Source organism: Orbicella faveolata, unplaced genomic scaffold, assembly GCF_042242905.1.
Source record: "Orbicella faveolata isolate gen_17 unplaced genomic scaffold, um_ofav_v1 contig_15, whole genome shotgun sequence".
In the NCBI taxonomy this organism is placed as follows: Eukaryota; Metazoa; Cnidaria; class Anthozoa; order Scleractinia; family Merulinidae; genus Orbicella; species Orbicella faveolata.
This window is the reverse complement of record NW_028301542.1, coordinates 7757318-7779392: the sequence shown is the minus strand read 5'-3', so window position 1 is coordinate 7779392 and position 22075 is coordinate 7757318. Positions and strand designations below refer to the sequence as shown.

At 39.1% G+C, this 22075-nt stretch overlaps 1 protein-coding gene, 1 long non-coding RNA gene and 1 pseudogene across 6 annotated transcripts; 1 reads left to right on the top strand and 2 right to left on the bottom strand.

Moving 5' to 3' along the window:
- Positions 1–190: 190 nt before the first annotated feature.
- Positions 191–5777, bottom strand: LOC149113360 (uncharacterized). The gene is made up of 8 exons (XM_089288464.1): positions 5733–5777; positions 4638–4681; positions 2469–2552; positions 2309–2374; positions 1889–1964; positions 1559–1609; positions 1357–1401; positions 191–1217 (listed from the first exon to the last, which is right to left on the bottom strand). The coding sequence occupies exons 1-8, from the start codon at positions 5775–5777 to the stop codon at positions 1152–1154; spliced, it is 477 nt and encodes a 158-aa protein (XP_089144590.1). The 3' UTR covers positions 191–1151.
- Positions 5778–6017: 240 nt separating this feature from the next.
- Positions 6018–20090, top strand: LOC149113358 (uncharacterized). Of its 5 annotated transcripts, XR_016206786.1 has the most exons (6): positions 6018–6165; positions 6272–6461; positions 7910–7959; positions 8768–8860; positions 10011–10076; positions 19751–20090. It is a non-coding gene; the product is annotated as an uncharacterized LOC149113358 (long non-coding RNA). The 5 variants fall into 5 exon arrangements; XR_016206784.1 differs by lacking the exon at positions 6272–6461; XR_016206787.1 differs by lacking the exons at positions 6018–6165; positions 6272–6461 and adding an exon at positions 6495–6522.
- LOC149113359 (uncharacterized) lies at positions 18089–19473 on the bottom strand (annotated as a pseudogene).
- Positions 20091–22075: the final 1985 nt, after the last annotated feature.

Here is a 22075-nt window from a genome sequence, read left to right as displayed (position 1 = left end):
TTGGACTTAAGTCCATGCACAGTTTTATCTGCAGAATAGTTTGATACATTGCTCTTTAGTTGTATACCACACTAGAATCACTCTACAGTAATATTTTCAGTTTTCTGATATCTTGTCCCTCTGACCGGTAGGATCTTGAAAATACTACCGGCCAGAGGGACAGCTTGTGTATAAGGTAATTGGACTTAAGTCCATGCACAGTTTTATTTGTAGAATAGTTTGATACATTGCTCTTTAGCTTTATACAACACTAGAATCACTCTACAGTAATATTTTCAGTTTTCTGTGATCTTGTCCCTCTGGCCAGTAGGATCTTGAAAATACTACTGGCCAGAGGGACAGTTTGTGTATAAGGTAATTGGACTTAAGTCCATGCACAGTTTTATTTGCAGAATAGTTTGATACATTGCTCTTTAGTTTTATACCACACTAGAATCACTCTACAATAATATTTTCAGTTTTCTGTGATCTTGTCCCTCTGGCCGGTAGGATCTTGAAAATACTACCGGCTAGAGGGACAGCTTGTGTATAAGGTAATTGGACTTCAGTCCATGCCAGTTTTATTTGTAAAATAGTTTGATACAGTGCTCTTTAGTTTTATACTGCACTAGAATCACTCTACAGTAATATTTCCAGTTTTCTGTGATCTTGTCCCTCTGCCTGGTAGGATCTTAAAAATGCTACTGGCCAGAGGGACAGCTTGTGTATAAGGTAATTGGACTTCAGTCCGTCTGCATTTTTATTTGTAAAATAGTTTGAGACATTGTTCTCTAGTTTGATATTACACTAGAATTACTCTACAGTGAAATATTTTCAGTTTTCTGTGATTTTGTCCCTCTGGCTGGTAGGATCTTGAAAATACTACCGGCCAGAGGGACAGTTTGTGTATAAGGTAATTGCACTTAAGTCCATGGTGTCTGTAAAAGTCTATTCGTGCTCTGTGGCCATTGCAATAATTCAATGAACATGACAGTATCTGTGTGGAAGTTTAAACTGAACAATGGATTTAGAGTGTTAATTTAGTGAGGGAAATTGTTATATATATGTACATTTACAACTGATAAAGGGAATATGGAGACTAATCCTTTGCAAACAAATTCAATAGTTTACTACTGATGACAACTTTTGAGGTCTTTTGAAGGTACATTCCTTCAGTTTGGTAGCATTTGCTGTAAAATCTGCTTTTTCATCACTTCACGGAGAGAGGGAATGTCATCCTAGAAAATAAGACAAACATGGTGAATTTCTGCAAGAAAGTGTTATATAAATAGGAGATGTGTAGTTTTGTTCCAAATGATGTTCCATTACTTTGTCATGTGATGATAAGTGTTGATACTTGCTTTTGATTCAAAATACCTGGTTGAAATTAGGAGTTTCTCCTCTGCTAAGGTGCTCTGCAAACTAAACATAGATAATTAAGCAATAAGTTTAAAATGTATCACCAACACAAGTGATCAGTTAAGGTGAAAATGAACACTTTGATTTGAATTAACTCAAGCCAAGCTAATTATTTAAAGAGACATGGTAATTGATGGAATATGGTATTTGCACAACTTACCATACAGACAAAGACGCCACAATCATAATCATTCTTTTGCTTTGGTGTATCCTATGTATAGGGATTCAATTAAAATGTGTAAGAAAATGTTCAGTCAAAAGAGCTAGGGCTTGTGTGGACTAAGTGCAGACCAAGAGTTTGGCACATTTATATTACTGTAAATCTAACTATCTGGCATATAATTAACTGACATCATCGCTACCATGTTGGATGACCATTAACAAAAGAAGTAGCTTTATTGTTCTTGTCATCCAACGTGGCTGCCAGAGTCTTTGTCACTTGAATTTCTTGGGAGTGGTTACAAACTACCTATAGAACTTTCTTTTTTACCATGGGAAAGTGATCCTTCCAATTGTCCTCCTTGTACAGCTTTCCTCTTTTGCTACTTTCTTCCTTCAGAAAATCCCTAGTCACATTTTATCATCGAGGCATTGGTTAGTAAACTGATCTTGAGCGACAATAATGCATTTTCATAATATTTCTTTGTCTTACAAATGGATTATTGGAAAAGATACCTGACTTTCCTGTAGAATAATTTATTGGCTGTAGCTGTCTGAAGTGAATCCCAGTAAGAGATGGTTCTTGTTGTCATATATATGACCTAGGAATGGCATGTTAGTTACTTTTTTTATGAGTTAATTCCCTTCTTCCCAACCTTCTTAACTTTCAAGGATAGAGGGGAGAGGGTCAAATAGTTGATTTTGATATGCAACATACTATTTCCATAAGAAACTGTGAAGTATATCATACCCCAAGTGTCCAATGACCAGGGAGATGACAAGGTATGAAAACCTTATCAAAAGCAAATATGTTGGTCTGATGAGAAAAAATAGGAGACATAGTAATAAGTATCGACAGCATTTGTAAGGGAAACTGACTAGCGCATGGTAATATATCAGAAGTCACTTACCTTCTTTGTCCACCTTGTGACCCAGAATTGGTAGTTTGTGGGCTCTGGAAATAGACCCGTTTCTTTTTGACAAGGTCTGCCAGTCTGTATGGAATAAGAGAGGAAAGGAATGATTTATCGCAAAAATTAACGCCATCTTTAGCAACAAAACGAAGCGAAGAAGAAACCGACCAAAACTTTACCCCTTCAGCAGCAATAGTATACATTACAATTTAGCGACACTGTACATTACAGCATCAGTATTAAGTGACTAATCAACTTAAACAACCCCTAGTAATTTTTTAAATAGTGCACTGATCTTTTGAACCAAACTCTTTGTCTACTCTCCGAATAATAAATTTACTTATGGTGTCTGTCTCATATTCAGAAATCACCCTGCATACTTCATCATACGTGGACACAAACATTTCTTTATCGGGAGGCAAAGAATCTTGTAAACTAGTTGAAGAATCCATTTTTCAATCTCAAAACATGGCTTTGATTTGATCACGACCACAGGGGAATTGTCCACCTATTTCACGCCAATTTCATCACATGTCATTTACTAGTTACTGGGGGTGAGAGATTATGAACTATGTTAGCCACATCATACGGACCCCTATAAGCTATTTAATGCAACTGTAGCTCTATTTGGTCCATTCATTTATAATTATTCTTTGTGCTCTGACTAAAAAATTCAATCGGGTTCCGTTAAGTTGTCGTTTAACAATCTTTTTTGGGGGGGGGGGGGGGGGTGGGACAGGGGGTCAGAACCTCCCGCTTCTCATACCATGTTCTCCCGCTTCCCATACCTTTATCTCCCGACTCCCGTCCTCGTCCATTTTGGTCCCGTCCCCTGTAAATAAGGAGACTGAAAACACATACTTGTCATTTAGCTGTGCAATCCTGACATCCTAAGTGACAACATTTCACGACCTATGATGTGACCACCGTGAAAGGGTTTCCAATGTTACCGCAAGTAGGCCTCAGTTTTTCAGCCCAGGGGTGAATTTTCATGTTCCCTTCAGTCCAGAAGTCTCAAAATAAGCTCAATGGAAGTCAAAAAGCATTTTGGATTCTTGTGTTTGAAAGTATTTTAATGCTTAATAGACGATTCTCACCTACTTAGAACTCTCACTTCCCGCCCTTTCCTCTCCCAGCCCATATTCTCCTGGTCTTCCACCCCCTGTCCTTCTCCCACACAATTTCATACATGGGTGCAGAAATATGCAAACTATTCAATCTGATTTATTCCAGAGTAACTGGGGTTACACTGCATTATTTAGAAAGCTTCATTTTAGAAGTGACTTATCCTCTGCGCAATGACTTAATATACAGGAGGGAAATAGACTAGAAATGTTGCAATGAGTAGCTTTGTGAGTATGTCAGGTCAGTGTCCTTTAAGCAGTACGTTTTGGTTAAATAAAGGATTTCCTGAAACCCACTTTTGTTAATGGAAAACACCACTCACCAAAACAAAAGATAGAAGGAAATTTTTGTTACTTTAATTTCTGTTTATTCCATACACAAAAAGTCTGTCTTACGCTAGGGAACAGTATCCAACAACTCTCCTGAAGAGATTCTTCTATCCTTACACAGAGTATTAAAGGCAGAAACATGTTTCATTAAATATTGATTTCTACAACTTGAACCCACTGGACATATAAGAAATGTGTCCCACTTGGAGTGAATGCAAAATTGATTTTATTAAGGCATTGAAATCAAGTGTCTGATCACCTTCATATAAATGCAACTCCTCAATATTCTAGCCTGCTTTATGACTTAAGAATAAGAGGAATGCATCAAACTATTCTGGACTTAAGTCCAATTACCTTATACACAAACTGTCCCTCTGGCCGGTAGTATTTTCAAGATCCTACTGCCCAGAGGGACAAGATCACAGAAAACTGGAAATATTACTGTAGAGTGATTCTAGTGTTGTATAAAACTAAAGAGCAATGTATCAAACTATTCTGCAAATAAAACTGTGCATGGACTTAAGTCCAATTACCTTATATGCAAACTGTCCCTCTGGCCAGTAGTATTTTCAAGATCCTACCAGCCAGAGGGACAAGATCACAGAAAACTGAAAATATTACTGTAGAGTGATTCTAGTGTGGTACAAAACTAAAGAGCAATGTATCAAACTATTCTGCAAATAAAACTGTGCATGGACTTAAGTCCAATTACCTTATACACAAGCTGTCCCTCTGGCCGGTAGTATTTTCAAGATCCTACTGGTCAGAGGGACAAGATCACAGAAACCTGAAAATATTACTGTAGAGTGATTCTAGTGTGGTATAAAGCTAAAGAGCAATGTATCAAACTATTCTACAAATAAAACTGTGCATGGACTTAAGTCCAATTACCTTATATGTAAACTGTCCCTCTGGCCAGTAGTATTTTCAAGATCCTACTGGCCAGAGGGACAAGATCACAGAAAACTGGAAATATTACTGTAGAGTGATTCTAGTGTGGTATAAAGCTAAAGAGCAATGTTTCAAACTATTCTACAAATAAAACTGTGCATGGACGTAAGTGCAATTACCTTATACACAAGCTGTCCCTCTGGCCGGTAGTATTTTCAAGATCCTACCGGCCAGAGGGACAAGATCACAGAAAACTGAAAATATTACTGTAGAGTGATTCTAGTGTGGTATAAAACTAAAGAGCAATGTATCAAACTATTCTGCAAATAAAACTGTGTATGGACTTAAGTCCAATTACCTTATACACAAACTGTCCCTCTGGCCAGTAGTATTTTCAAGATCCTACTGGCCAGAGGGACAAGATCACAGAAAACTGGAAATATTACTGTAGAGTGATTCTAGTGTTGTATAAAGCTAAAGAGCAATGTATCAAACTATTCTGCAAATAAAACTGTGCATGGACTTAAGTCCAATTACCTTATACACAAGCTGTCCCTCTGGCCGGTAGTATTTTCAAGATCCTACCGGTCAGAGGGACAAGATATCAGAAAACTGAAAATATTACTGTAGAGTGATTCTAGTGTGGTATACAACTAAAGAGCAATGTATCAAACTATTCTGCAGATAAAACTGTGCATGGACTTAAGTCCAATTACCTTATACACAAGCTGTCCTTCTGGCCGGTAGTATTTTTAAGATCCTACCGGCCAGAGGGACAAGGCAAAGGAAGTTTGAATTCGGGGACCCACCGAATCAAGAGCTCAATAAAAAAATTGTCCTCAAGGAAAGAAGTATTTAAAAACTCTTGTGCCTAAATCAAAGACGTCCACAATGTCATGTTAGCGTGCAAATTTACGGTTTGCGAACTAGACGGGAAGAGACCTAAAGAAATATACAACATTTTGCCGAACAATTCACTGCTTTACTCTCTACACATTATTCTTAACATGTCAGGTAAATGAAAACGTACTTGTCTTGTTGATCAACATAGTTTTACCACTGGCAATTCGCATATTATGTGATTGGTATAGTCCGCCATATTGGAATAGCCGACAATTTCCGAAAACTGCTCGACTCGGAAACTCGCTCCTAGTCCTCCTCGGTTGTCCTTCTGAGCGGTAGGATTTAGGCATAACCTTGAAACAACGGGTTGTAAAGTACGACTTGTTCTGTGATAAAAAACGAAGGAAATCTTGATTTAAAAAGGTTCTGAGATGGCATCGGATGGTTTTTTGCCAAAGAGGCGCAAAGTCGAGCATTCGACCAACGGTGAACCTGTGCATGTGGAGGTAAGAACTACACTGAAAGGCTATCGTGCTCGGCTCTGTGTGTATACGATTTTTAACACGTTTAAACGAATACAATAATATTATACGCTCTTCGTTCTATTCAAAGTTGAAGTTGCTTTGGGCGCTGATATTTACGAGGAAGCTCAGACGCTTGGAGGATATTGTCCCCTCGGCAGGTCTGACCATGCATATTTCAGCGTGCAGGAACTTCAACTTCGAACAGAACTTGAGCTTGTAAGCTTAATTACAGCACGGAGCAACTACAGAATTCAGGGGCACTTTTGAAGCACTAATATGTGAGTGGCTCGGCAGCTCGACGGCTCGCCAGTTTGTCTAAATGTTTAAAGAAGGAGTGAGGTATATCTTTAATGTTGTGTTTACATTTGAGCTTTTACCAAGGTAAACAGTTACTAAGGTCAAACTACTTAACCTTGGTACAGTCGTTCAGTGTTTGTACTGGCTCAAATAACTCAAGTTGATCTGTAAACACTTGCACACACTGCATTATTATCAACGTCATGAAATTGAACCCGAGCGCAGTGAAACAGGAGCAGATTGGGGTGCCATCATTTTGAGGACCTCATTCCATAATATTGCGACAGAAATTCAGCAGGTTGATCATACGCAGAGTATGCATGGTTATATGCAGGGAAACGTGGATATGTTGAATATGCAGCATCCTCCCTGGTGGGTAAATACATCGACAATTATTACACAGCAAAGGATCGAAGTTTGTCCAGAGGAAGTTGTAATTAATACTGGGAATGAAAAATACAATGCTTTCTTTTACCTGACGGATTGTTTGCCATAAGGGGATCGATCCAATCTTTCTGTGTTAACTGCCATGATTGTCAAAACTGGAAAGAAATGCTTTGTCGACAATCACACAATTGGCTCACCGCAGGAAATGAAATATTAAGCTGCCACAAGCAGATATATCTGTCAACTTAAGAATTGGTTCATGCTTAGCACGCGTATACCAAGTAATGGATGCACGCAGGAAGTTTGGAGAGCACGAAAGAAGCGTAAGAGTTGCTCAAGGCGACAGCCGAGAGCAACACTAGCTTCTTGAGTGCTCTCCAAACTTCCCAAGTACATCCATAACTTGATATATGCACAGCTAAAAGCATGAACCAATTCTTTTATAACATGGCGACAACAACTTGGGCGCTAAAACATGTTTTATTTGTGATTGACTACAAACTTCTCACAATGCATGGTGAAGAAAAACAAAGGTCATTGGGATCTTAACACGCCACAATCAGTTGAGCAACAGTTGAGCAAAAACACTTAACCTGGTTTTTAAAATTGTCACTGAATAATTCGCTTCTTCAAATAATTATAATGAAAATGTAGGCAGACCAAGTCAAAAATACTCAATAAAAATGTAGACAAACAAAGTCAAAATACTCACGTTTAAGTAAACATCTTAGCTTGATAAAAGTCAAAGGCTTGAAGTACAGTTTGGATTGTTCAAAATAATCTTCACATTGCCGAAACTTAAACAGAAGGAACTTGCACTAAACTCGACGGAAATTTTGCAGCTGAAATGAAACTGCACACGTCATTTTATTGAGCATGGCCATGTGTACATAAAGATTTTTACCATGATGGCTCAAAAGGAATAAGATAGGACCGGCACGTGTGCTATGTTATAATTGACCTTGGCTACCAACTGTAACCATGCCTGATCACAGGGTAATTACAACTTTTACCCCGGTTAAATATCTTTTGTCTTTTGCAGCATTTACCAAAGTATCAGTTGGCGTTTACCCATGGAAAATGTTTACCTAGGTAAGTAAACTCTGGTACCTTGGTAAACTGTTCAAGTCTAAGCTGAGCATAAGTGGTTAGGGAGCTCGTGGGCTCGCCAGTTGGTTTTTGTGTTTAAAGAACAAGTAAGTTATATTTTTAGTGGCTTGGTGGCTTGATGGCTAGCAAGTTGGTTTTTGTGTTTAAAGAACGAGTAAGCAGCGGCTTGTGGGCTCGCCAGTTGGTTTCAGTGTTTAAAGAATGAGTAAGGTACATGTTTTAGTAGTTGGGTGGCTCTATGGCTCGCCAGTTCATTTCACTGTTTTGTGAATGAGTAAGGTATGTTTTTGAGTGGCTTGGCAGCTCTACAGCTCGCCAGTTGCATTCAGTGTTTATAGAATGATAAAAGTAAATTTCTAAGTGTTTTGTCAGCACATGGCTTGCAGTTATTGTAAGGGCTTTTAAAGGGAGGTTCAAATTTAAACCATTACGTAGAAGGTATGCTTACTTGCTCTACTGCACTATTTGACTACCGAGCTCTCGAATCACTCGAGTAATAGTTGGTCTACTTGACTACCGAGCTGCTGAACCTTCAAGCTGCTTAGCCAGCTGTGTATTCTCCCATTTGACTAGGGAGCCACTGAGTCACTCATGAAAACCATTTGACTACCGAGCCACCGAGCCACTTTACATGTGTAATAATTCTTTAGAAGTGGCCCTGTATTCTGTAGTTTAGCCTACAGCGCTACACAGTGCTAAACAAAGTTTGATTCTATTACATTGTACGTGTCCTGTTTTTGGTAAGGGTAGAGTTTCTTTTTATTGAATCTTGTCACTGGAATTCTTTCAGCTTGTAAAGGAAAACAGGTTATCAGATCACAATCCAACACATTCATGTACGTGTATGAACAAATCTTCCTTTGAATTTCCACAGCTGTCTCAGGTAAGGCCAGAACTTGTGTCATAGTTAGGACATGTGTAAAACATGAGTGGTGAAATAGCCAAGCCATCAAATGAAGTAATGATAAAATGGTACTGGTGGACAAAATCTTTCCAGCAGAAAAATTTTGGAAAATACCCTGCCAATAAAGTGAAGAAAAAATATAAACAAAACATAGATGAACACTGAAGCTCAAGGGAAACATGGACGAGAGCATAATTACTGCCGAAAAATTTATAGATGCCTTGAACTCATATTGCACTTCCTTCATGTAAGTAAACACAACAAAAACAAAGGTTTCAGGGGGTGGTAGAAAGGCATATATATTTTTTTTCCAGCAGAGACAAGAATGTTTAATTAACCTGCAATGGTGTGTTATTGGATCATTAAACATAACATACCCTTATGGAGTAGAAGAGAGCAAAGTCAATTCGATAAACAAGACAAGTGGTGAAAAATGAATGTCTGGGATCTTAAAAGCAACGAATAATGGACTTTGACAGCAACTGCATCTTTTCCCTGTTGAGCTGTCAGATATCAAAGTGATCTCTATTTCTAGTATTTTACTAACTGTGCTGTTATGTACAACACTGAAACCAAATGGCAAATTCTTTGGTAACTTTGTCTGGTTGGATATGGATTTAACAAACTCAGAGAAGGAATCAAACCAGTCATGGACGGCGAGTAACTTTGTCCCCCCTAATGTTCTTTCAGGGCCTCTATTTCTCAGGAGGGGGGGCCTGGGACTCCCCAAGGCAAAATCCTGGTGACGCACTGTATGTCAAAGTAGAGGAAGTTTGCACAGATTGTGGATTTTAAGGCGACAAAGCAATATTCATCCCTTTTCTGGAAAGCCTGTCAACTAGGGTTACTTAGCAATTTTCTAGTTTATTGGTTGACTTGAATTTTTAACCCTAATATATGTTGAAAAAGGCATCAAAACTTTTATTTGCATCATTACTCATGAGAATGGCCAGCCAGCTTAGATGTATTTAGGATAGGAGGTTTATAGGTTTGGTGCAAAACCTAATATTTCCTGGTCGTCTTAAGTCAAATGTAAGTTGTGAGGGGCCACCGAGCTCTTCTAGAGCACAGCCCTGATAGGAGTGTTCAAAATTTAATAAAATCATTCCTCCATTCACTCATTTCCTAGGAGGAGTTAAGGAAAATCTATGGTGGAAGATGACAAAGGCATGTGATAAGAAAGAGTAGCATTGAGGTAGGGTTTGTTAGCTATATACATGTACCATAATATTCATGACCTTAAGCATTATTGTCAGTGCTTTTGGATTATCACTGTTGTCCACTGCAACACTTGAAGGTGACTGGACACAGTTCTGTGTCTTCTTTATCTTATTTAAATATATCATTGCTAAAATTTGGCAGTCACAATAGCGCTGAGATATTGTTTTTTTGTTGGTAGAATGACTACATGTAAAAGTCTCAACAAAAATTTGGCTGCAATTCCTTTTTTAAAAACTGTTCTTGTGTGATGTGAGATCAGTACTGTTTGTTAATTTTTTTTCCCAGTTGTTTGCTCAAAATATCAGATAATAATTTTCTTTGTTTGGGTCAGATTTCTGATTTTGACAACTTGTGTTTTAATAAACAATATTATTGTTTTTGATAGCATTTCATAGCAAACTTGAAAACCACTTCACACTGATCAATCTAACAAAGAGGATCATGTACACTGTAATGTATAACAGGCCTGCTTCAGTGCTTTCACATCCGTTGACTCACGAAAACAAGTAGAACTATAGCATGTGTGCAAATTGTATTCAGTTATGATTTCGTACTTACCAAAGAGTACAATATGGGAGTACTGCTGAGTAGTTTTTGATTGGTACAGTAACAGTTTATCGACACCACAAACTTAGAAGTTAAGCACCTTTGCAGGATAATCGGCCGTACAACAGGGTGTTGCAGTTTAAAGTTCCACTAACCCCACATTTTTATTCCTTTAATAAAATCTACAAGTTTCCCTGATTACTTCAACAAAAAATTATCTCGGTTGATAAAATCCCTGCGTTTCTACAGGCGTTTCAACATGTACATGTAATTTCCATGTTCACGACCGCGCAAAGTGTGTTGGGCTGTGTTGGGCTGCAAGTAAAGTCACTTCAGGAACTGGGCTAAAACATTCAAGAGACCTTTGACTGATATTCGAGGGCTGGCAAAACATTTTTGGGTTATTTTTTATTCATATTTTATCAAAAGTGGCCAAGATTTTTGAGCAAATGAACTGTATCATTTAGCATTACAATTTGGAGTTGGACGGCTGCGATGTACATATTTTTTTTCCATTTTGAAGTGCGAGTCACCGCGTCGTAATTTAGGCCAGGATTAGGATCGACAATTTGCCGGTCCATTTGGGTTATAAAGAGTTATAAAGATGCCAATGAACACGAAGAGTTGATAATTTGACTTTAAAGAATGTGCAAATTTCGGAGTGTCAAAACATTTTTCGATTCAAACATTAATTTCCCCAAAAATACAGGTTAATATTCGATGCAGTTGTAGTCTACTCCTGCCTACTTCTCCAGATCAGCGATTGAAAATAGCTTTAGCGTAAGAGATAAGCAGAGATGTCGGCAAAAAATATCCAAAGGTGAGGTAACTTTTCGCTTTGTTGTTGTCGACCGACCATAGTATATGCATAGTCAATTACTGTGTACGAACACGAGCTACACAAATTGGCATATTTCATACTAGTAAATCATGGAAAATTCTTCAACGAGATCTTGAAAAGAGGTTCAGTATAGTATCGCTTTAATGAATACATATCTACCTCTGATCACTGTTATTTTGAATGAAATGCCCATTTTATCTACGTTAATAACCTGGGAGTTCTGGACTTATAAGGTTGAGTTTCGGTTGACTGACAAGCACATTCTTCTTTCTGCACAGTCTCTGTCGGTAGCTACTAGTATGGAGTCAAATCTTAATTGTTTGTTTCACTTTTCTCCTACATTTATAAATGCTTGGTCCATTCTTAGTTTGTGATTTAGATATATTTCGTTCCTCAAAGACGAAGCTCAAAGAACAAAACAATTGTCTATTTGGAACAGCCGTTGAGAAACACTGCTGGATTACGACCTCCGGCGTGTGTTTTTATTGAAATCCACAAATACATGGCTACAGGTGTAGTTCACCAGTTCGAAGCCCCAACAGTCTTAATCGCCTCATTGTAGCACGCAGCTTTCGTGTACTATTCAGTTAGAAAGGTCTCTATTTCGAGTGCAAAAAAACGCGATGCATTTAATTTACCGTGTAATTTCCTCACCTATAGTTTCGTCTGGGACTCGGAGGATCGTTTGCGCTCAGAATAGTCAGAATGGTCAGATGGCTTCCAGCTTATCTCAAATTCGTGTCTTATGCAGTACATGTACCTTGACAATGTCAAGCTTTCCACTAGAGATAGAGAAGAATATACAGGCCATGAAAATCTCTAGGTTTTTACAGTAGCGGCGAAACCGAGGTCGAAGAAATCCTCGATGGCTCCCCGCCTTTAGCTTGGCAGAGAGTAGCGCACTTCTTTGGTCTTTTTATTGTTTCTGCTTGAGTTTCATCGAGATAGAGGTACTGAATGAAGAGGAATACTCTATCCTATGCATCCTGTATTGCTACAGCCTCCAACAACATATCTTCCTTGCATTCTGCAACGATTTTGACACACACTATTGCATGTTCGCATATATTCTTCTTAGCAACAAAATATTGTTATTCCCGAAATGACATCAGAAGCCAACTCTTCCTACTCTCCGCTTTTCCTCGGTCGTGAACGTGGAAAATGTCAATTTTAATATATAGATTTAGGCAAGCCTAAAAGCGGAGCTCCTGGGCTGGGTTGTTCAAAGCCCGGTTAAGATAAGCGAGAAGTTTGATTTTAGTTTTGTAACTTCTGTATATTGTTTGACCCTCTGTTTTGAGTTTGAATAATCTCAAATACACAAAATAAAACATTTCCATACAATAAATATTTATACTTCTGTTAACTTTTAATCCTGGGTTAAGGTTACCGTATACCTTCAGGGGTGTCTCGCGTCCAAGCGATGTAGCGCGTCCGGTTTAAGCTGTAGATACCTAAACCCCTATATCAAATTAAAGCTTATAGAGCTGGCTATCAAACTGTGAAAGTGAAGTATGATTATCGCAGTAAATTTTCCAATTTAAGCAACTGGAAAGAAGAAGCCTGAAAAAAATCAGGGCTTCAACGGGATTCGAACCCGTGACCTCCGCGATACCGGTGCGATGCTCTACCAACTGAGCTATGAAGCCACACATTGGGAGCGAGGTCAATTAATTGAGTTCATATCTTCCCGTGAGTGAAATGATGTGAAGTATATATGAAATAATTCATATTTGAACTGCGGTAGTAGATGAAAGTGAAGTATGATCATCGCAATTTAAGCAACTGGAAAGAGTTTGTTTGCGAAGCAAGAGATTTTTCTTAGCGCTGTTTTCTCGAATAATTCTTTTCGCTTGAAGCAGACACTCTTTTGTTTATTATATATTAATCTAGCTAGTGTGCAAATTTGAGGGCAATGGAAGAAATTCCCTATGAGTTGTAACTCTTTAAAGTGTCTGCTTCAAGCGAAAAGAATTATTCGAGAAAACAGCGCTAAGAAAAATCTCTTGCTTCGCAAACAAACTCCGCCCACAAACGCCTGCAACTGGGTTCTCAGATCACTGAGCCAATCAGCGTTTGGAAAGTTTTTTCTCGCGGTGAAATTTACGCGTGAATCCCAAAAACACCCTTGTGTTTCGCAATACGCTTAAGGCGGAGAGATAATTTTTCTGTAGCTCGGTTTTTTTTGAAGCTGGTCTGGCAAAATGGGGAAGACGAAAAAGGATACGAACGCTAGAGTGGCTGGGCGAAGAAAACAAACGAAAGAAAGCGCGGCGGAGCAAGTGTACATGGATAATATTCCAATGGATCTCAATGAGTCCGACGATTCATCGGTATCGGACTCAAAAGAAGAGTCACAGTAAAAATCGCTGTAATCGCTTTCAAGTTCCCAAATTTTTACAGAACCTTTCTCTTCTCTTGACTCGATCTTTTTGCCCTCTTGATACAATAGCCATAGCATCATCCGCGAGGCCAATTTTCGCTTCTTCACTCCGAGATGTATTTTCATTCGTTTTTCGCTGTTTTCGCTTTTTCGAACTGGTCCACGGAGTTTTCCGTGCTCCATGTTTACTTATAACTTAATAGAATTACACCTAATACGAAAAATGCTTGGATTAACAATGTTGATCAACTGAATAGAGGTGAGTAGCCAGCCAATTCGTTGTATCCATATAGGTGATATTCCCGCGAAAGTCGTCTCGGTTGATTGCATACGCGTTATAGGGCTGTCAATCAAAAGGGAACTCTTACTTCCGGCCATAACGTAAAACCTCCATTTCTCCGCCAATATTTAGGTTTTTTTTTTCAATTTTTTTTTTCAGAACTTAGAGATTACTCTTCGACCATTACTTTGACCCAAAAATCCAAATTTGAAGAAAATTACCGATCTGAAGGTATACGGTAACCTTCACGTTAGCCGGCTTCCCAACAACCTGGCTCCGTCAACAACAAGTTAACCTAACATGAGCCGGCGACCCAGTAGAAAACCGGCTCTTGGTCAGTGGTCAACTTCAACTTCATGGTCACATGACACTGGTCAGCGGATACCTTGTTTTGACAGGTGTCAATTGACCATAACATGGATGTCCAATATCAAGGAAGGAGGCTATAAATTAAGGCTGCATGTCTCTGTTAACCTTTTAGCTGGAGTATGGCCGCAATCTTGTGCGACTCCGCCCACGAGAAATACCGCTAGCCATGATAACCATTCTCAATTTTCTAATTGCCCATAATTCACTCTGTTTGCCCGCCAAATTTTGCATAAACTATTGTTGTGAAGTGCTCTTGGGAGGTCTGCATATTCCCAAGAGCATTTCACAACAATAGTTTATGCAAAATTTGGCGGGCAAACAGAGTGAATTATGGGCAATTGGAAAATAGAGAATGAGTAAATCCATTCATGGGTTTCCTTTTCTTTCCTATATGGGTATGGATATTCGCTTGGCGGCTCTTCCGGCCGCCAGAGGTCGGCTACAAACTTTGAAAATTCCTACAAAATTAACGAAAATAGCTACAACGATAATTTTTTCGCAGTGGTGATCAGGAGAAAAAGGAAATTTATATTAGCGTAAAAAAATTTGCGGGGTTAGTAGCACGTTAATATATAGCTGGCATATTGTTTATCTTAATGGGTGTTAAGGGTGTCCTTGACCATACAAGCAATCAGTTGTGCAGTGCAGTTAATGTCATTAAGGTTACGGTATACCTTCAGGGGTGTTTCGCGTCCAAGCGATGTAGCGCGTCCGGTTTAAGCTGTAGATACCTAAACCCCTATATCAAGTTAAAGCTTATAGAGCTGGCTATCAAACTGTACCAAAAATTTTAAAATAAAAGGCATTGCCGATTTTTTCACGGCCACTAAATGCAAGCGTCCTAATCACCTTTTGGAAGCAATAAGTCAAAGCGAATTTTGTTTTTCGCCAATTTATTTTTTTCCTCGGTTTCAGGACAAAAAGCGCTGAAAAAGCGTGTCTGCGTTTTGCCATATTCAATTGCAGTAAAAAGTTACAGAACATTTTCGAAACAGGATTCTAAAAATGGGAAGTGATCGTGCAAAAATCGCTCTCGGAGAAAAAATATTTCGAAATAAACAATTCGCAGACACGTTTTGGTTTTTTATATGTTAATCTAGCTACTGTCCAATTTTGAGGGCAATCAAACAAATTCCCCATGAGTTGTAACTCTTTAAAGTGTCTGCCTCAAGCGGAAAAATTTATTCGAGAAAACAGCGCTAAGAAAAATCTCTTGCTTCGCAAACAAACTCCGCCCACAAACGCCTTCAACCAGGTTCTCAGATCACTGAACCAATCAGCGTTTGGAAAGTTTTTTCTCGCGGTGAAATTTACGCGTGAATCTCCAAAACACCCTTGTGTTTCGCAATACGCTCAAGGCGGAGAGATGATTTTTCTGTAGCTCGGTTTTTTCTTGAAGCTGGTCTGGCAAAATGGGGAAGACGAAAAAGGATACGAACGCTAGAGTGGCTGGGCGAAGAAAACAAACAAAAGAAAGCGCGGCGGATCAAATGTGCACGGATAATATTCCAATGGATCTCAACGAGTTTGACGTTTTATCAGTATCGGACTCAACAAAAGAGTCACTGTAAACATCGCTGTTATCGCTGTCGAGTTCCCAAATTTTTACAGAACCTTTCTCTTCTCCTGACTCGATCTTTTTGCCCGCTTGATACGATACATGTAGCTATAGCTTCATTGGCGAGGCGAACATTCGCTTCTTCACTCTGATGTATTTTCATTCGTTCTTCGCTTTTTCGCACTGGTAAACAGAGTTTTCCGTGGTCCATGTTTACTTATAACTTAATCGAATTACACCTAATACGAAAAATGCTTGGATTAACAATGCTGATTAACTGAGTAGCCAGCCAATTCGTGGTATCCATATAGGTGATATTCCCGCGAAAGTAGTCTCGGTTGATTGCATACACGTTATAGGGTTGTCAATCAAGAGGGAACTTTTACTTCCGGCCACAACGTAAAACCTCCTTTTCTCCGCCAGTATTAATTTTTTTCAATTCTGTTTTCAGAAATTAGAGATTACATTTCGACCATTACTTTCACCCAAAAATCCAAATTTGAAGAAAATTGCCGATCTGAAGGTATACTGTAACTTTAATTAAAAGTACTGCTCAGCTTAGTGGCAGCTCTGTTGGTGTATGCGCAGTGTCTCATCGGGAAAGCGCTTGTCCTGCAACCCTTATGAGAGCCTGCTTGCAGGCTTAAGGTTATGTGGAATACAGTAAAACCCCACAACTAAGAACCCGATTTTAAGAACCTGTTAGGCTAAAATTGCCAGTTAAGCCCCCCCCCCCCCCCCCCCCCCTATGTAAGAACCTGTTTAGGCTAAAAGTTAAACAGGTAGCCTAAAAGTTGAAACAGGTTGTTATTTTCGAAAATCTATGAGATGATTCTGTACACTTGGACAAATAAGATAAGTCAACATTCAGAATCCTCTTTGGGGACAGAGGTGCCTTATCACTCCAACTGCAATGTAGGACTTCAAAATTCTTGAGGTCAATACTTTAAAGAATTCTTCTTTTAATGATCATTTTTGCGTAACTTCTAATATGGCATCCAGATTTTATATGAAGAATAAGCTGAATCACTACATGTAAATACTCTTAATTATCTCGATTTTTTTCCCTTCAGAAAATAAGAACCTACATGTAAATTACCCACTCCATAAACTATAAGGAATCTGGGTACGTAATTAATCATAGGGGGCCTATGGGATCATTTGGGTAGACGCGCTAAATTTCAAAATGGCGGTAGAGAAATCCAGCTGTTCGAAACAAGTTGTTTTATGCAAGGAAGACACACCTGGAGCACAGCTGCCTTGAGAAAACCCCCAGGGGTGCACCGTGCGTCAGCTAATATGTTGGTTATTGTGCCTTAGAGCGAAAGCAAGCGGAAAGAAAGTCGGTCTCATTAAAAGGTTTGCGCGACTATACAATCCAATCTTTAATTTGTACCTCGGTACATTTGTTTTATGAACCTGTTCAAGGCATCGTTCATTTCGTTAATTGTTCTCGGCTTTAGGTTGAGAGACTATTTCAAAAATTATATAAACCCCTGATAAACACGCCACCACATTCGTTCGACATGCTCTGCAGTAAAGGTGAAAACGTCAAGCGGAGATTATTTCTTACTTCAAATGAAGCAGTGGAATTAGAAAAAAATACACGGGGCCAATCAACGAACTCTCTCTGGCATGAGAATGAAAACCAACGGATCACAGTCTCAAAGTGATACAGATGTGCTGTACTTAAGGATTCAACATCACAGACAAAAGCATTCTTAGAACTATTAGGGTTCAAAGAGTTTCCACCAACCAAAGAAATGATGGAGAGGTTAGCCCAGGAACCAGAAATAATTCAAGAATATTTGGCTTCTATGAATGAAAATGGTCGCAAAGGTATCAAAGTGGAGACATTGGGACTAATTGTTAATGTCAACCATGTTTTTTTTTTTTTGCCAGCTACTCCAGATGGGATGATTAACGATCCCCCATATAATCCATCAGAAGGCATGTTAAAACCGATGTTAAGACTTTTGAAAAACAACTGTCAACTACAGATTTTTTTTCAAATTTCAGGTACCTACGAAATAAGTGGAGGAAGATCATTTGTGGTTGCTGCAATTACAATAAAAATGTTAGAAGCTAAGCCTGAAAGAGAGGCTGGATTAGGTCTGTCTGGACAGGATATGCCAATTTTTAATTCGTTCCATGCATCTTTCAACGTGAACCCTTAAGCTGGCAACTTTTTTGTTTTTCTCTGCTTCTCTTGAAGACTGCTTTTTCCTTTTAAAAGAGCTGGAATTGTAAGAGTTGCAGCAATGGCTGCAAGTTCATCTTGGATAAGAAAACCCTTATCTGCCATAACTTCATCACCACGCTCTAACTGATTTCCTTGTCTGTGATGCTGCCAGGATAAAGCTCACTGGCAAATCCAATGATACTGCTTGGAGTGATTCCGACAAGGCCTTTCATGGTTGGCCTTAACTTGTAGAACGGGTAACAGGCAGGCTGATTATCCAGAGCTGTTGGCCTTTCCATCTGCACCTCTGCCCAGTCAATAATTAAAACTGTTTTGGGGTAAAATTCTTTGAAAAGTGTTGGCATCTGTATGTTCTTGTATTACATCCCTTGGTGGAACAACAATCAGCTCCTGTAATTCAAGTCGTAGAAGCTGAATCCGTGTTCGAAAAAAAGGAAAAAAAAACTATTATGATGGAGACTGTCGACTCTGCAATTCTGAACCTGAGAGCCAAATCCTTTTCAAACAGACCAAATCATAGTCGCATTGGCACAAGAATAAACTCCTGAAATGTTGATCTTACTGGCTGCAAAAGGGCTGGGTAATCAAAATGTTTCATCTCATAGTTACCATAGCGAATATTTTGAGCTGAATCCTTTACCAAATCATAACAAAGCATTAACGTTTTAAAGTTGGGAAATCCTGTGTAAAAAGCAACATCTGAGTCCTTTTCATTAAACCGTTCAATGTCAAATCTAAGGTTAAACAATTCTGTTTGTATGCCAAACTCCACCTTTGCATGCTCTTGAAACTCGGTTGGTGTAGTTCCCTCCTTTTCTTGTACTTCCTCACTCAAAAATGTTGCGATACCTTGCTCATATGTGGCCAGCTTATCGTCAGTCTGCGATAGCTCGCTTTCCGGTGATTCATTCCGATCAAGAGAGTTTACAGCGTTATCATCTGTAGAACTTAGTACTGCAGATGGTTTCAGTCCAGATTTAGTAGGCACTGATCACGTCTTCGACAGAAAGACGCTTCAAAACAGGTCGATTTGGCACAGCCTTTGACCGCGGAAAAATTGGAAAAATTCAGTGTTGTATTACGAATTAAGATTGTCCTCCTTTCTTTGGGAATTCGATAATACTTGAGTTCAGGATTGTTCTGAAAATTATCAGTGCAGACGGGTACACAGCAATTCACAGGTTTTGGCATGTTTAAGTGGACACAAGGCAAATTAATCACTCAACACCTCCTTACAGACGCCATTTTTTCTTCCACTGCGTCTATTCAAACGATCCCATTCGCCCCTTTGAATCAATTTCTTACCCAGATTGCTCTTAGTTTATGGAGTGGGTAATAGCCTAAACTTGAGCTGAGTACCATTTATATAAGAACCTATGTAAGCTAACTTGGACAAATCCAGGTTCTTACATGTAGTTGCAGGGTTTTATTGTATTTTCATTTGCTTATGTCCGATTATTTTCATCAGGATTCAGAGGAAAGTGAAGAGGAAGAAGGGCTAACTGAGGAAGAACTAAAGCAAACAGAGGGGTATAAGTCATTGGTGAATTGCATAAGAATCATTGCCCAAAAGCAGTCGGTTCAAAAGTCAGGGATACATGTACCTTCATCCTGAGAGGATAGCCTTTTAAGATGTACAGGTACACCACATCGAGTTTCAATTCAGTGGCTTCAATTTTTACAAGACTTTGTACAGTTGGTGTTATGTGACTGTGAACATCACAACCTATAAGGAATAGCATGATACACATTTACAGGCTGTATATGGTAATGTGTAAATAAATAATGATTTATCACGTCCGTACAAATTTCATCTTTTGTCGCGAGGCGACCATTTCCGGTCCGGGGATCATTTACGGTACAATCTGGGGATCATTTCCGGTCCTGGGATCATTTGCAGCACAATCTGGGGATCATTTGCGGTCCAGGGATCATTTGCGGACCGGAATCATTTGCGGGCCTGCAGAGCACTGCCGGTCAGCGTTTTCCCTCACTGAATTTGCATTGGTTTTGAGTTTTGTTTAATTAATCGGTGCTCAGTTCGTTCACGAAACACAAGAAATGAAAATAATCATTACATCTTGATTAAGGAAGAATCAATGATACATTTAAAGAGAAGAACATTTCACAGCGATGTAAACGTCTGTGTAGAAAGAGGCTGAAAAGTGTAAAATTTCTTATTACATCGTATCGCGAAGTAAAATCTGAGCTTTCGGTTCGATGACCGTTTTTCGTGAATTTCTGGTGTTACGTTGGATATTTCAAAAAACTTATTTGATTTCCTTCAGTTTCTTACCTAGGCCTTCAAACTGGCAAAGTATGAGCGTAATCGATTTTTCGACCGTGGCCTTTCTTTGATATTTAGTGGCGATTACTCTTAATTTGTTTCGTGCTCAAGTTGCTTCGCTCTCCGTGAATAATTTTTCCGTCGCTTCAGTTGGGTATCTAAGAGCAATTGCATGGTTAATTTCATTTCGAGAACGTTTCCGTTTGCGTGCAGTGAAACAACACACTAGGCTATCTTTTGCAAGGAAAGGCATAAAGAGAGATTTGCTGATGCAGATTTGTTGTGCTTATCATGAATCTGAATATAGTAACTGGTTTGAACCCAGGAGTATCAGTAGTTCGCGAGTCTTGGTTTCCTAACATGACGAGGTTGCCAAGCCGATTTTAACGGTCGTTGTGTCGTGGATGAAACGGACGCGGATTTCTACCATCGTTTTATCGTTTCACTGGAGACACGAAGAGCCGCCTGGCGTCGCTCGCAGGGCTGCGATTGTGTGGCTAGAGAATTGAAATGAAAGCTCAACCTTTGCCCTTGAATTCTACGGTGGATTTGTGGCCTTGGGTACATTTTAGCCCGGGATTTTTGACTTCGTTCGGCAGGCTGTCCCGACTGAGGTGTGTCGCCTTGTCCTCTCTTTATGAAGGGAAAACCAGAATTCAAAAAAGTCGCTTAAATCAAGTTAAATCGGCAAAAATAACCACACCAGGAGCAAACAACACACGTATGGAATAAGGTAAGCCATTTTTATTGGGAATTTTCACTTTTAACTATCTCCATGGATATCTTGTAGAAAATCCCGTGTAAACCCTTATAATTCGATGCCATATCGCGTTGCTTGTGTGGTTCATAGAGAGAGCTTGGACTGCCCGTAGAGAAATTTCAACATTTAAGCTCTCAGAGGTAGAAATCGTCGCTTACTAGCCGCTCTAATGTAAAAATAAAGATCAGTGGTGGAATTAAAGGCTTTTTGGGCTCGATAAAGGCGAGTATTATGGACAAAATATTGTTAAAGTTTCGTTTACTGTCGACCTTGCTTGTTCTTCAAAAAGTTGTTTATCTCATTCGGCAGAATTAAGATAATCAATCTCCGCTTTCGCTTCTTTTCTTAGTTTATGGCTTTCCTCTTTCTAGAATTTTCCCCTAGCCAAGCCTACTTTATAAGCCCATCCGAATAGAGGGTACTCTAAATTTCTAAATAACAAAATTAGACCGTTAAGCGTTTTCAAGAGCTCACTGATTTTCCGCCCAATGAATGATTCAGTGAGCTTCGCGCAGCGTTTATCTTGCACAGATATTTTATCACAACCATAATTTTAATTGAAGCAGTTTTATTGGTTCTTATAGAAAGCAAATGTAGTTGAGATGTAAAAATTGGGCCTTCTTTTTCCTTTTATTCAACAACATTGTAGGAGCCGTCAATTATCCCTTCCCTCCCCTAGTGCTACACCATTTTCTCCCACCAAAGTCCGGTCTTCCAACTTAATCCGAGTATAATAGAAGGGTAGT

Bases quoted from the DNA above. Each gene is read 5' to 3' on its own strand.
- LOC149113360 (XM_089288464.1), bottom strand. From the start codon at position 5,777: ATGTTGTATATTTCTTTAGGTCTCTTCCCGTCTAGTTCGCAAACC. The intron at 1,965-2,308 runs GTATGATATACT...AAATGTGACTAG, and splicing joins CTGGTCATTGGACACTTGGG to GGATTTTCTGAAGGAAGAAA. The intron at 1,402-1,558 runs GTAAGTTGTGCA...ATCTATGTTTAG, and splicing joins GTGGCGTCTTTGTCTGTATG to TTTGCAGAGCACCTTAGCAG.